Raw genomic sequence first — 14,671 nt, 5'->3', positions numbered from 1 at the left:
AAAAATGGAAAACTAACAGTCATTACTTACAGAACTATCATAGAAAAATGTAAGTGGGGTACAATTTGTTGCTTTAATTCCATTGGTTCAAGTAAGAGTTGCCCTGTTTACATACTTGTAGCCCCATCTTACATAAGAGGCTGCCGTGACCCAGCGGTAGAGTGTTCACCTCTTATGCCTAGGATATTTGGTTTGATCCCAGCTTGCACCAAGTGAACTTTCGGTACACAAACACCGTGTTCATGGGTTTTCTTGGGGTTCTTCCGTTTCCTCCTACTTTCTTCGTTGAAGCATTTTCCTCCTTTGTCATCATTATCGTCTCCTTTAGCCTAGCTGGCATATATACGTGGGACATAAAACTCAAAGAATTCATTTCATTCTTCCCTCTTACATAAATGTAAGCGAAAGAGATGATGATTTTAGTGTAGTATGACGATCTATTTCAGGGCTGTAAAATGTATCAATACGTAAGTTCTTATGAGGTGGAGAAAAATTTAGATTTTTACAAAAGTTTACACACTTGTTGGTTAACTGATTATGTGAAAAGCAAAGTAAAGTTTCAGGATTATCTGAATAGTTAATTTCGTGTCAGATAGTAATTTATTTCATTGAGGTAATCACTAACATATAGTTACTGTACTTTTCTGCAGGGAGGCAAGACCCGATGTGTTTTGGACCAATGGACCTAGTCTCTAGTAAAAGCTGTTTTGTTTTCAAATAGAAAGGTATACTTGGTAATTAGAGTATGTTTTTTGGAGTTACTTGAAATTTTGTGCCAATTTTGCAGTAATCGAGATGAATAATTAAAGTACTTTACAGTATTCCATTTTACGAAACCACAGCTGAAATTTCAGTTCAATACGTAATAACTTGGTATAAGTTGTATTATGTTTAAATCAAGGAATTTTACGACGAAATTCATGTATTTGATTACATAATGTATCTTAAAATATGTAAATGAAACAATAATGTCTTGGAAAGTTAAAATTACCTCTTACAGATTTTACAATGAATACTCATCTATGGATAGACGTTAAATACCGTTGTATTTAAAATGTGGTTTTCGTACTATAGATTATCTTGAAGAAGAGTAGATTCAAGGAGCTGAGTCATTTCTTACGAGATCGTTATTGCAATGTCGTACTTTTTAATGATTTCGTTTGATATTTACTATTTCATTGCTGTATAATCTTCGATGATTGATTAGCAGTAATATACGTACTGATTCTTAATTGAGTTGATTTTAACGTCCCGTTCAGTAGCGAGGCTATACGAGACGTGGATCTACGAGTTAACGTGGAATCCGAACCACATGAAACCCCGCCGGGAATCGAACTCGGGTCTCCCACTCCAAAGGCGCGTCCACTAACCACTTAGCCACGGTGGAGCTCGTACTGATTCTTAAGTTAAAGTGGCTTTTATTTATATAAAAATATTTATTTGGGTAACTAAAGTAAACGAATGATTCCCTCATCGTAATTAATAATATATATGTGATTTCAATGTGAATGTAAATGCATTGCTGAATTTCTAAGTAACTCAATTGGGAATTTTTAAGTATTGAGCACTGCAAAATATACCGGTACATTTGTTTAGTCAATTTTATATCTGTTAATATTTATTTCTCGTGAAATTAATTACTAAATGAATTATATATATTTGCATACCAGCAAAACAATGATTGTACTGTGCTTCAATTATTTTGAAATAATTTAAATACACTGAAAATGAATTGCATTTGTTTACTAATCATAATTATTTTGAATGTTGATTTCTCTACATCTGTTACAAAGTACAATAAACTTACCTCATGATTTTTGTAAACTTCAAGTGACTGTCGTCTTTGAATCAGCTCTTTCTTTGTTCTTTTGAAAATATTGATTTTTAACGAACTTAAAACGTTTCTTTACTGAATCCTATATATATATATATATATATATATATGTATGTTTGTGTGTGTGTGTGTGTATGTTATTTGCGAATGTTTCAATTTCGAGCCGTCCATTCAACAGAGCATCAAAAACTATCTGTGAAAGTTATGAATTTTTCGCATCACTCTTACCTTTTCCCAAATATTGGCCAAAAAGGTTCCGATTTGGGAATATTTAAGGAGCCACATCTCGGAAATCATAAGTCAGAGGGAAATGGTATTTATGTTGATCAATACCTAAGAGGATAGTGAATATTTTGGTATTAAATAGTAACCAGTGGCTATTGGCCAACTGGCGACCGGGTTTGCTGGGTTAGGTTTATTAATTCGAAACATTTTCGTCTTCCTTTGTCACTTGTCATCTACTCAGTTTCGCTTTAGCTTGTAATCCCTGTTCCTTTTCTGCTTCGAATCGTTCAATTCAATATCTTATTGTTTTAATATCCAGCAGCTTGCTTTTTAAGCATTCCAGCTTCACATATGCAATTATTTTTCCTCTAGATATGAGACAAATAGCCTACCATCTTTTTTTTAAAATAAAAGGAACTAGCCGTACACGACAAAACAGTTTTTTTTTTAAGTTTTCAGTTCTTTATTATACATTTTAAACATGTATTTCTTCCTACAATAGCAATCGAGAGATCACAGCATTTTGGTTCACAGTGTTTCACATTTTTGGTCATATTTTGTTTTATGATGACGGTTGTATCTTTATAATTCTTTTTAGATAGACAATTCAGATTTTGGTAAGAGTAGAGACCCCTGTCCTCCAGGAGGCCGGTATCACTTAGTACTTAAATCAAATGGAATAGCCAATGTTTTACCGTTACTCATAATGATATTTAGTGGAATCGTATAGATTCATAGACAATGGCATAAATATTACACAAAACTAATTTCCTAATACTTACTTTTACATTACATATCACTTAGTACTTAGTACTTTAATTCGGCCCTGATTGCGTCTATCGAGGTTGTATTTCATTTTATGATGAAATTACAACCTATATTGGTACCTGCAAAGTATGTTTGCTTTAAAAGTGTATAATTTTGTTCATACTAAAGTGAAAAGAGTTGAATCACAAACTACAGGTTGGAGCATCATTTTTGATAGATATCATACAATGTATTCTCTCTCTGTGAATATTACGTTTCATTGTGTTATGTTTTTTATTATTTACTATGTGTACTAATTTATCATATTTATTCCAGCTTCTTATGTGCACATTGTATAAAATAGAATTAATTAATACGATAATTGTTAGGCAAAGGAGGAATACTGTTTATTACCTTCATGTTTTATGTTGAAAAAAATTTACGCGATAGCTGTAACTATACCTGATTTATGCTTTATATGTATATAGGTCAGCTTGCTGGCTGGATGACAAGTTCTGCACACAAGCGTAGAGTATAGGTATAGATTATACATAATAAAATATGTTTCCGTCTGTTCGAAGTTAGTTTTACATTGAATTTTTTAAAACTTTTCTATGATTTTAGTATCACTTTTCACTGAGAATTTCATTTTCACCTGAGGCTATACTAACTCAGGGTGCCGGGACGACAAATCAACAAAATTCAAGGAATTCAGATTATGTTGGTAAATGAACTTTATTTAAATAATTTTAATAAGATCAGGCCACGGCTAAGTAAACTTTATTCATTTATTTATTTCATAAGGACAACACAACAGGCTTAATGCCCATAGTCTTCTGTACATACTTGTCTAACATAATACCCTATTATACACACACATACACACGCCGTTTAATTATGCAGAAGTTATTGCCTGACAATTGTCTTGAACTTGTTTTTCGGACATTACTAAATATATCTACTACATAAAATCTAATCATTTCGTTATATGAAGCACACATTCTCCACACATTTTCCAGGAGGCTTATATAATATGTTAGTTCTTGCTTTTCTACAATAGAATGTCCCAGTGTTTGCTGTTCTAGTCTTAACTGATGGGACACGTAATAACACTTCTGAAACTAATTCTGGACAGTCAATTTTACCGTTTAATAATTTATGTAAGAACAAGAAATCTCCTTTTCTCTAATATTTGAAAACTAAAATTCGTTACTAAGTCTTTATAGGGGACATACTTTTTGTATGCAAACATTTAAAAAAAATTGAAATGTATATTAGCTATTGCATTAGAGTATTTAGTGACATTACAAACAGTAAAACAATATTCTAATTTTGATCTCACATACGAAAAATATAACCTTATAAATGTTGATTCTTTGTAGAAATCCTGTCCTATCCTATAAATTAAACCTAGGTTTCTATAAGTACTACTCGTTATTGCCTCAACGTGTTGAGCAAAAGTTAGTTTGCTATCAAATATAACTCCTAGATCTTTGATAGTATTTGGAGTAGACAAGGAAGTGCCACTTATTGTATAGGCAAAGTTAATTGGATTTTCTTTCCTCGTGAAACATACAGATTTACATTTGGACACATTCAGGACTAATTTATTCTTATCACACCATATTTGAACTATCTCCAGAGTCTGTTGAAGTTTCATGCAATCATCAATTGAGTTATTCATTTCCGAAACGGCCCTTGTCCTTTTATAGAAAATCCGAGAGAACTTTTTAAAGAATGTAGGATCTGTATGTTTTGTAGAACTGGAAATACTTCTATGTGTTCATGTGAAAAACCTGAACATCGTCACATATTTCCAGTTCTACAAAATACATCTTTCCTACAGTTTTTCCTCGGTTTTTTTTTATTTTCTGTAAATTGACAAGAGCCGTTTTAGAAATGGACTACTCAATTGAACTTACTTTGGAGTATAATTTGAGATCTTCGGCAAAAAGATCTTGGGAAGTATTAATACAGAGTAATATCATTAGTAACAAGAAGAAATAACAAGGGACCTAGATTATATCCTTGAGTGACTCCCGATAGAGTATTGAACTTGAAAATTACCGCTAAAGTAAAACATTGCCTAGGATTATTCAACTAAAACTCTCTCCAGCCGTCTGTGAGAAGAGTTTTTTTTTAAATCTTGAAATTTAATATTTGTATCGTTATTTGTATATTCTATGCTATTACTAGTTTGATGTGTATCAAGTTCAAAATTAAGGAAGAATAGTACTCGATTTAAATAATTCAAAAAGCATGTTTTCATTAACTTTTATGTTTTAACTAGAAAAGCCATTCGTTTTAATAAACTGACATAAAACCAACTTCTTTTGCCTCACATTATGATCTTACATTCCACATTTAAATCTTGTAGTGCACAATAAAATCTAGTTGTTTTTCAAAACACATTTGAAGGGGGCACGTGGGAATTCTCACCCCGGGTGTTTATAACACACGCGACGGGCGTATACTAACTGATGTAAATCATAAATCTGACCAAAGATAGAAGACTGTGAATGTAGACTTGGTAGAAATGGAGTTATTAAGAGTAATCAAATCGTATGATGATTGAACTTCATCTGACAAAAGCAGGAAGCAGTAACTATAATATAAGTGATTCTATATTATGTACGGTATTTAAGCCTAACTGTATCGATAAATTTGTGGGTTTTAACTAAACAAAAAATCATGATATTTTCTTCAAGACCTGTTTTTCGATACATATCCTTTTGACTTTGATGGCAGATATGTAGAATATTTCGTATGCTTTCAGGTTTTCGGAGTTAGTTTTATATTGAAATTTGGAATTTTCCGACCAGCGTACAATAGCTTTTAGTTAATTTTTTAATGTTTTTTTTTATTGCAGGCAATATCAAATATTGGTTGTGACTCATTGTTGGAATGCATGGAATTAACATTGTTGTTGTGATATTTCTTCAAGTCAACAATTATGACTGCTACAGAGGATGGAAACTTCCTGATAGACAGACCAAGCATGATATTTGTCCACTTGCTAATTATATCTGCCATAAATTTCCTCATAGCATTCATTTATCAATTATCTACCAACTTTCGTGCAAAAATGCCTTAGATATCTATGCATTTTCATTTGCTCAAGGATGTACCATGCCACTTATGATTCATAATCTACAAGATCTACCACTATGGTCTTCTATTGTTAATCACCATGTTAAAATGTCCCACGTTATAATCCTCTTAGATAACATGAATATTTCTGTTGTGATTGCTAAAGCAAAAACAATATTTTACTGGAACAGCAGAGCAAACATTTATATTAAATACGTGAACAAAACCTTAAGTAATAGTGTGTTACAGTCCACGTTAATTACGTTTTGGCAATCAAAAATTTTGTCCGCTCGTATAGTGCAGGAAGAATGTATATCAGATATGAGTTTGATGCAAAGAGATGATAAGACTATGACGTTTATCTCATACAATCCATTCACCAAGAATATAGCAAGAAGTAAAATTAAATTAAGCATCTCAGGAAAACAATCAAGATCTAGATACGACAATGAAATGATTACAAACCTTCAGGGTTATAATTTATATGTAAGTGTGCTCAATATTCTACCTCAGATCCACTTAAGTTATACTGAAAATAATACTATACAATACATTGGATTCTCAGGTAAAATTTTTGAGTCAGTCGCAAAAAGTATGAATTTTAATCCAGTTCTTGTCGAGAAATATATGCCAAGAGTAAAGAACATACGATTACCAAATGGCAGCTGGACGGGACCTTTAGGAGAAGTATTTTCATCATTTTCTGATGTTTGTCCCATGTCGATGATCGTATTCCCAGATAGATATTTGGATTTTGATTTTGCTACCTTTTTCTATTTTGGTCAATGGTCATTCCTTTGTCCTAAAGCTAAAAAATTACCTCAATGGATGCGTGTATTTCTTCCTTATGATAAAAGAGTGTGGCTTACGATTCTTGCCGTGCTCATTTATGTCTGTATATCAAAAATATTTACCATTTATATTAATTCAACACAATTGTACACATATAAGGTGTTTGATAATATTTATGAAGTAGTTCGTGTAATTTTGCAAGGTAATATAAGTTCTATTCCTAGAAACAGATGTCTAAAAACAATCTTAATATTTGGTCTGATGAAGACAATTATTCTAAAATCGTTATATGAAGCATCTTTAGTAAGTTTTATTATTTCTCCACAATATGAGAAAGATCTAGATTCTTTCAAAGATATCGCCAACTCTGGTTTAAGAATTCGTACTATTGCTCAATTTCTCTCCGTACTAAAAGAACATGACTCTAGATTTATGAGAAAAATATTTGAAAGAACAGCTACAATATCTGGTTGGAGTGATGGAGTTAAACATGTTGCTTACGAAAGAGACTCCGTAGTTGTTGGACCTTTTCCAACAATGAAATACCGCCAACAGCTTTACAAAACAATTGATGGAGAAGATATGATGCACATTTCGAAGGAACGATTTGGGACTATTATGGGTTCATTTGTTCTTCGTAAGGATTCGCCTTATGTTCCGAGGATCAATATCCTTATTACTAGATTAATAGAGACTGGCTTTGTAGAGAAATGGATTCGAGACTCTTATGAAGGCCGCGGGTTACAAAACGTCAATCGTGTTGTTGATGAAGTAGAAGTGTCCTTGTCAGTGTATCACATTCAAACATCATTTTATCTTCTTATTTTGGGCCTACTTTTTAGTAGCTTTTGCATGTTGGTGGAAGTCTTATTACAAAGATTCCGGAAGAAAATACCAGTGGTATAAATCCACTCAATAACTCTTTACATGCATAGTTTCATTTAACTCTTTTAACTAGTATTTTAATTCATTAGGTATCATTTAGTTCACTGTTGGAAACGAAGCAAATGTAGCTAGCGATGTAATAATATAACGATTTACCACACTTAAGGACGAAATTAAGTTTTTCAGGCTGTGTCGTTCCCAAGTGACATAGATTGTTGAATAAGTAACAAGTAATTTTGCAGTATGATACAGGGAACCATTGAAAGAAACACGTGATTATAAGAGCAAAAATTGCCCTTTTACACAAAAATAACTTACACTCAAAGCACTATGACTAATGATGCTCCTTGATATTGCGGAAAGTGGAATGAATCTCAGAAGAATATGGGGTCACCATAGGCAGCGATGCATGCTCTACAACATGCTTCCATGCCGTTCACAAATTTAATAATGAGTTCTGGTTTGGAGGTCAATTGATCTACCAACGGTGTTGACAACCGCTTAATGGTCGTTGTGCATCTGCACGTGCTGCAAGATGTCTTCTCATTGTATTTCAAACTTCAGCAAACAAACTCATAGCATTTGATGAGATTTAACTGGGAGGAACAATCAGGCGAATTTAGTTTCCGAATATCCTCTCGTTTCAAGAGCTCCATCATCTGCACTGTTTGATATGATCGAATTTTATTGTCCACAAAGAGAATTTGGAGCCTACTGTAGCTCTGAGTAGACACACATGGTAAAAGAGTACAGTGTAGCAACAAAGACGACAGGTGATTTTACCGTTTTGAAAAATTGGCAAGTCAGCACACGAATGCATTATGCCTTCTTACACAAGAACACCGAACCATCAAATTGTCCATGTCGACAATGTTTTTTTTTTCTCATCGCGTGTTTCCTCTTTCCGAAAGTGTACCGTAAGGGCGTCGTTAGCAGAGGGTTGGGGGAACGCGTCCGCCCAGATTTTAAACATATTTAAAGAAACTATACTACTTTATATATATGTAACTTTTATTGGCAAGAGGATTCTGATTTTGATTCATTCGACCTCCAGATTTAACTAGCTACGACGCCAGTGGTATACACCAGAATCACTACTGAGACTGAATTTGCCTTGATTCGATAAGAAAATACGGCACCATTGTTCATTGGTGCACTCATGATGTTATTGACACCATTACAAACCATGCCCTCGATGTCCGTGGAATAAGGGCCACAGCGTGGAATACAGAGTCTCCACCGATGGAGTTGACGCAACACTGTGAAGCGTGAGAATAGGCCGTTTGAAATCTGTCCCTTCTTGCTTGTTTCACAATATAGTGGTCGTCTTCTGCTGCAGTTTACAATGATATGTTGTATATTTTTACTTGTAACAATTATTAACTTGTAATGTTGGACTATAATGTGTTTTAAATATTTTAATTATATACTAGGCAGATTGTACTAAAAGAAGAAGAAAAAGAAAAAGAAATAATATGGTTATAATGTTATTATATAAAAAGATTATTCAAATGTTTTTAGATAATCTATTCTCGATGTCGTCGTCATGACAACAGGAAATAAACAGAATTATTCTTTTGTGTAGAAAAAGCAGACATTTTAGGAACTTGTATAAAAAGTAAACTGTACACTTCTCCATTATATTTATTAAAGCAAGTGTATACAAGGTAATTGGTGTGTTCCAATGGCTCAATATATAAAGAATTCAAGAACCATAACAATATGGTTATAAATTGGTGTCGGAACACCGAGAGAAAAAGTTGTATCGTTTAGAAGAAGAGTAAAGCGATCAACATTAAGCCAAACATCAATCTTACTATTTTGAGAAGTGGCAAGATAATATATAGGAATATCATGAGTACGACGGAGAATCAAACTTTACATACTGACACGAATTCTCCAGAGAACATGGTTGACGTCTTAAGGGAAATATCACAATAAATTAAGGACCATGCTCAGCAAATTAGGGATCAAGCTCGAGATCAAGCTCGACGAAGCGATGAACAGTTTGAAAAATTAGACCAAAAAATGAATCAACAATTTGAAAGATTAGACCAAAAGATGAATCAACAAATCAGAGAGCAAGCACAACATTTTGACGAAAGGTTAGAGCAATTGCAGCAATGTAACGACGGCAAATGGGACCAAGTACAACAGCAATTAAGTCAAATGAATCAGCAAATTGCATTTAAGTTCGAGCGCTATGATGAAGAAATGGGCAAGATAGTACAGAGATTCAACGAAGTTCAAGACTCTGTAGACATTATAGGGACAGCGGTAAATGAACACGTCAACCAAATTAAGCAGTTGCAAGATGAGGTGAACTTCATTAAAGAAAAGTGTATTCACGGAAGTGCAGAGCAAGATGGTGGGCATCTGGATGCTGTACATACCACATCTATCGGTTGGGAATCTACACGCCATCCCAGAACAACTTGTGAACGTAATGAATCCTTGAGCTGTAATGAAGACAGTACAGAAGGTGAAAGAAGAGTGAGGCAGTCATCCCATCAGAAACGTATCCACTACAGGTATTTGAGGGCCAATACAGGTAAACCGTTACGGCTCAGTGATGTAAAATCTCTTCCTAAATTTAGCGGAGTACCGGAAGACATACCAGCGAGGGAGTTGCTCGAAAAATTTGAGGACGAGTGTGAACTAATTAGCGTAGACGAGTCTCAGTTTTTAAAGTTACTACCCCATATATTATGGTCTAAATTGGTTCAAGGCCATTAGAAATATTCTTCATACCTATTCTCACTTTAAGAACGCCTTACTATCGAATTACGAGAATGATTTTATGATAACGAATATGGATGCCTTACTGAGAACGAAACCATTCAATCCTAAGGTACATAGAAGCGTCACTGAATTTGTGGTTTCTACATATTACGAGTTAGTATCGTTAAATCCGAGTCATCCAGAATCCCGAATCATTGCGTCCATTCGAATTCTATTGCCTTTTAAGTTACAACAATTATTAATGTCTGCGCAATGTATCAATTTTACTCATTTGATTATGCTTGTTCAAAATTATGAAAGTCAATCTGTAATGCAAAATGGTAATAGAGGGCAGGATAGAGGTCAAGCTAATTCTGGTCGTAATCATGTACAATATGCGCCTATTCACAATTTAAATATACAACCTGAAAATACTTCTAATTCGTACTGTTTTAATAGTAGAATAAATGGTCACCATGTTACCGGCAATCAGACGCAACCTAAACGCAGAAATGGAAATAGGAATTTTAGAACTAGTAATCGGAATTTCAATAGGAACAAAAATCCTCGCCTGTTCACACAAAATCGATTTACAGATGGCAGTAACTACACGCATAGAAATCCGAATGCTGTAACGGCGCATAATCGCCAGGAAAATACTCAAGATTGAGGAATACGATGTAATGCAACCAAAATTATGAGTCAACGCAATTTAAACTAGACTTAACAGAGGGAACTTGATCTTCAAAGGAGAAAAATGACGTATTTTATAGATATGTAACTTGTTTTACGATATTATACTTTATGTTATTTAATCTTTGAGTTTATATCTATAATAGTAATTATTCAATTTATGTCAACAAATGCCTTAATGTTATGTGTATTATTTGATATTTGCATTTTATACTATTCATGTGTTTTCCTATGATTGAAAAACGCAATATTAATCGCATTATTCGTGTTTCATGTTATAGAGTATATTGGAAATCATTTTTGTAATGCGAGAATATATATATTGAAGTTAATCATTTACGTTTACTCTAAGAAACTCTATTTAAGCAATTCTTGCTTTTATGTTCTTGTTCTATTCGAATTTTACGCCAATAATATAAATGTTACAGAATAAAAGGACATTGTTAATGTAAACATGTGAAAGTAATGATAGTTATACAAAACTGATGTCAAGCATTTTATGGAAGAATTACGAGTAATGAAAATCAAATTTATATGCTTTCCAAAAAAAAAAAAAAAAAAAAAAAAAGACTTTCTCCGATTACAATTGCCTAGGATATACGTATATTAATATCTTCTTTTATTATGCCCAAAGTTAATGATTTAACCTCTTTATGGTCTATAATGGACTTGAATGAAGACATTGACCGTATTTTTTAACGTGCCTTGTAATCGACGATTTATAGAGTTAATTAAGAAATATAATTAATAATAATATTTTTTGTGTAAAAATAATGAAATATATTTGTGAATTATGATATGAAATATATTGTATATACAAGGGGCACTTAAAGAGGATGTTAAGGTTAACGGTCCAGAGTTCTTTTCCTTTTATTGAATAAAATAAATAAAAGAAAAGTCCGTAGAGCGCCATAATATACAACGATATGTTGTATATTTTTACTTGTAACAATTATTAACTTGTAATTTTGGGCTATAATGTGTTTTAAATATTTTAATTATATACTAGGCAGATTCTACTAAAAGAAGAAGAAAAAGAAAAAGAAATAATATGGTTATAATGTTATTATATAAAAAGATTATTCAAATGTTTTTAGATAATCTATTCTCGATGTCGTCGTCATGACAACAGGAAATAAACAGAATTATTCTTTTGTGTAGAAAAAGCAGACATTTTAGAAACTTGTATAAAAAGTAAACTGTACACTTCTCCATTATATTTATTAAAGCAAGTGTATACAAGGTAATTGGTGTGTTTCAATGGCCCAATATATAAAGAATTCAAGAATCATAACAATATCGTTATAAGTTGGCCCTAGTCTACCAGCACCTCTCCTTCGCACAACATTCATTGTGATTCAGAGTGCTCTTCATGAATATGGAACAATGTTATGGGCAATGTCAACCTCTTTGGCCTCTCTCATCGCACTTCTGATAGTTTAGCGATGATTCTTTTTCTTATAAAGTCACCCAAATGTCTGCGGGCCATGTTTTTATAAACACCACCACCCGTGCACTTTAACAATTCTCTGAGACGCACACTTTCTTATTCATTTCATTTAATTGTTTCGTGTTGGGTAAGTAGACACATGCGTAGCTAAGTTCATGCTACGCAACGTGTTAGTTCACCGTGGATGAGTGGAATAGCTCTGAAATAAAACTTTCATCCGTTTCTCTTGAGTTCGTGATATTGCACGTTACTTTATTTTCTCTCGTCCTTAAGTTTGGTACACTTGCATATTTTGTCTCATATTTGCTTTATTATCTGTTTGATACACGTTTTGGATTAACTTCATGTGTTTCGAGATAGATTAGAGCAGCCATGTGCAACAGCCTGCCCGCGGGCCATATGTGGCCCGCCTAACCTGTCTTCCGGCCCGCTGGTCAGTTATTGAAAACAATAATTATTATAATTTGTCTTCTTTTACAAAACTTCTTAATAATGAACTGGATCACACCGTGCGAAACATGGTAACGCCCTGAAGACGAGCACTTGGCAAGCGCAGATACTTGGGGAAATATTTCCCTCGGTATAAGGATTGCTAGATGTACCGACAAAGTTCTAAATACATTATGCTGCACCTCTTTAGTGAGTAAATATTTTGGTTACCAGTATAATAGTTGTTTTGTATTATTGTGATGTAAATTACGATGGACATGTTCCATCATTTAATACTATACTTTTCAATTGTCGTTAAAATGATATATCTACAGTAGGGCCCTCGACGCCATTTATTGGTCTGTGATTGGCCCACTCACTGTTCCAAGTTGCACACACCTGGCTTAGAGCATTAGCAGTGACTAAGGTGAACAACCCTCTGTGCAATCAACAGCAAGTTGAGTTACGGAGACACATAAATACATATTAAGAATGTTACTATATTGCGTAAATACTAGACACAGATCTACGAAAGTCTAAGTAGATTTATATAAAAGAGGAGAAAGGAAAACAATCACGTGTAAGCCCTATGTAAGAATTTGATATGTAGATAATTATGAAAATAAAGGAAGCAACAAAATATTTTTTTTCTGGTTAATACGTTATTTAACGTCTTTAAACCTTTAATGTCCATTTATAATCACAATATTCTGTAATACGAATTTTTGACGTATGTCTAATTAAAAGAGATGTGAATATGTACAAAATGTTTTTCTTTATTATTCACTATTGTTTTTGTACATAGTTGAGGGTACAAAATATCTATTTGATTGTCGTGTTGAAACAGTATAATTGTATCACATGATAATCAAGGCCATATAATTAAAAATATCAGCGATAATTTTGAAGAGAACCATGTTACAGTATAAGAAAAGAGGGTAAGGGGAAAAAAGTAGGAATGTCACAAAATTTCATTTTCGAGAAAACGGCATTTTAATATTGAAAACAGCGTATAAAGAATAGGATTGGTTAAATCTTTTGCCCCTTTTTACATGGACATTTCTACATCTACGCATGCATCGCATATACAGTCAAATAGTACCAAGAGTCACCAACAGATAGTACAAACCACCCGAAAAAGCCCGCACATGGACATTCCTTGTTTTTTCCCCTTACCCTTCAATATATATATATATATACAGGCACGTAGCCAGGATTTCGTAATAGGGGGGGTCCGCGACGAAATACTGTGGTTATCACATCACCGGCTTGATCATTCTAAACTATTTTACTGGGAACATCTGTTGGTTCGTTTGGCCAGTATTTCGTAATAGGGGGGGGGGAGGACGTGACATGAAATACTGTGGTACACGGCAGGGGCTCGATCCATCTAAACTCTTTTACTGGCAACATGCCATATTGGTTTATTAGAACACTAAAATGAGAATATATTAGTAAGTATTTTAATAACAAACTATGAAGAAATCTCGAGTAAAAGAATATTTTAAAAAGTGAAAAGATATCGCCTTCCGAGGTCATTCGATTTCGGTTCTTCTTGTCTTTTTTCTTCTTCTTTTCTTATTTTCGTTTAAGGATAGCGACGAGATATCTTTTGGCAGTTAACACATCCTATAAAATAGATTAGTGTTGCCGCGAAATTGAACATTTCTTTAACAAGTGTTACTGAAAGCTATGTTGCCAGGCTCATATCCTTGGTGATTGTGAGCATTTCTTAAATTCTACCTGACAGTCTATATGATCGAACCATTTTATCGATCGTCATTTGTGGTCCATAGGATTAGCAT

General features: G+C 33.5%; 1 protein-coding gene across 1 annotated transcript; it reads left to right on the top strand.

The window, feature by feature from the left end:
- Positions 1 to 6,034: 6,034 nt before the first annotated feature.
- LOC145671742 (uncharacterized) lies at positions 6,035 to 7,594 on the top strand. The gene has a single exon (XM_081740946.1). The coding sequence runs from the start codon at positions 6,035 to 6,037 to the stop codon at positions 7,592 to 7,594; it is 1,560 nt and encodes a 519-aa protein (XP_081597072.1).
- The last annotated feature ends 7,077 nt before the right edge of the window (positions 7,595 to 14,671 follow it).

The sequence above is a fragment of the Thermobia domestica genome, chromosome 15 (genome assembly GCF_964235325.1).
Source record: "Thermobia domestica chromosome 15, izTheDome1.hap1.1, whole genome shotgun sequence".
In the NCBI taxonomy this organism is placed as follows: domain Eukaryota; kingdom Metazoa; phylum Arthropoda; class Insecta; order Zygentoma; family Lepismatidae; genus Thermobia; species Thermobia domestica.
This window is presented reverse-complemented; position numbering and strand designations above follow the sequence as displayed.

What these genes read in the sequence shown, in the direction of transcription:
- LOC145671742 (XM_081740946.1), top strand. Translation starts at nt 6,035, where the DNA reads ATGAATATTTCTGTTGTGATTGCTAAAGCAAAAACAATATTTTACTGG.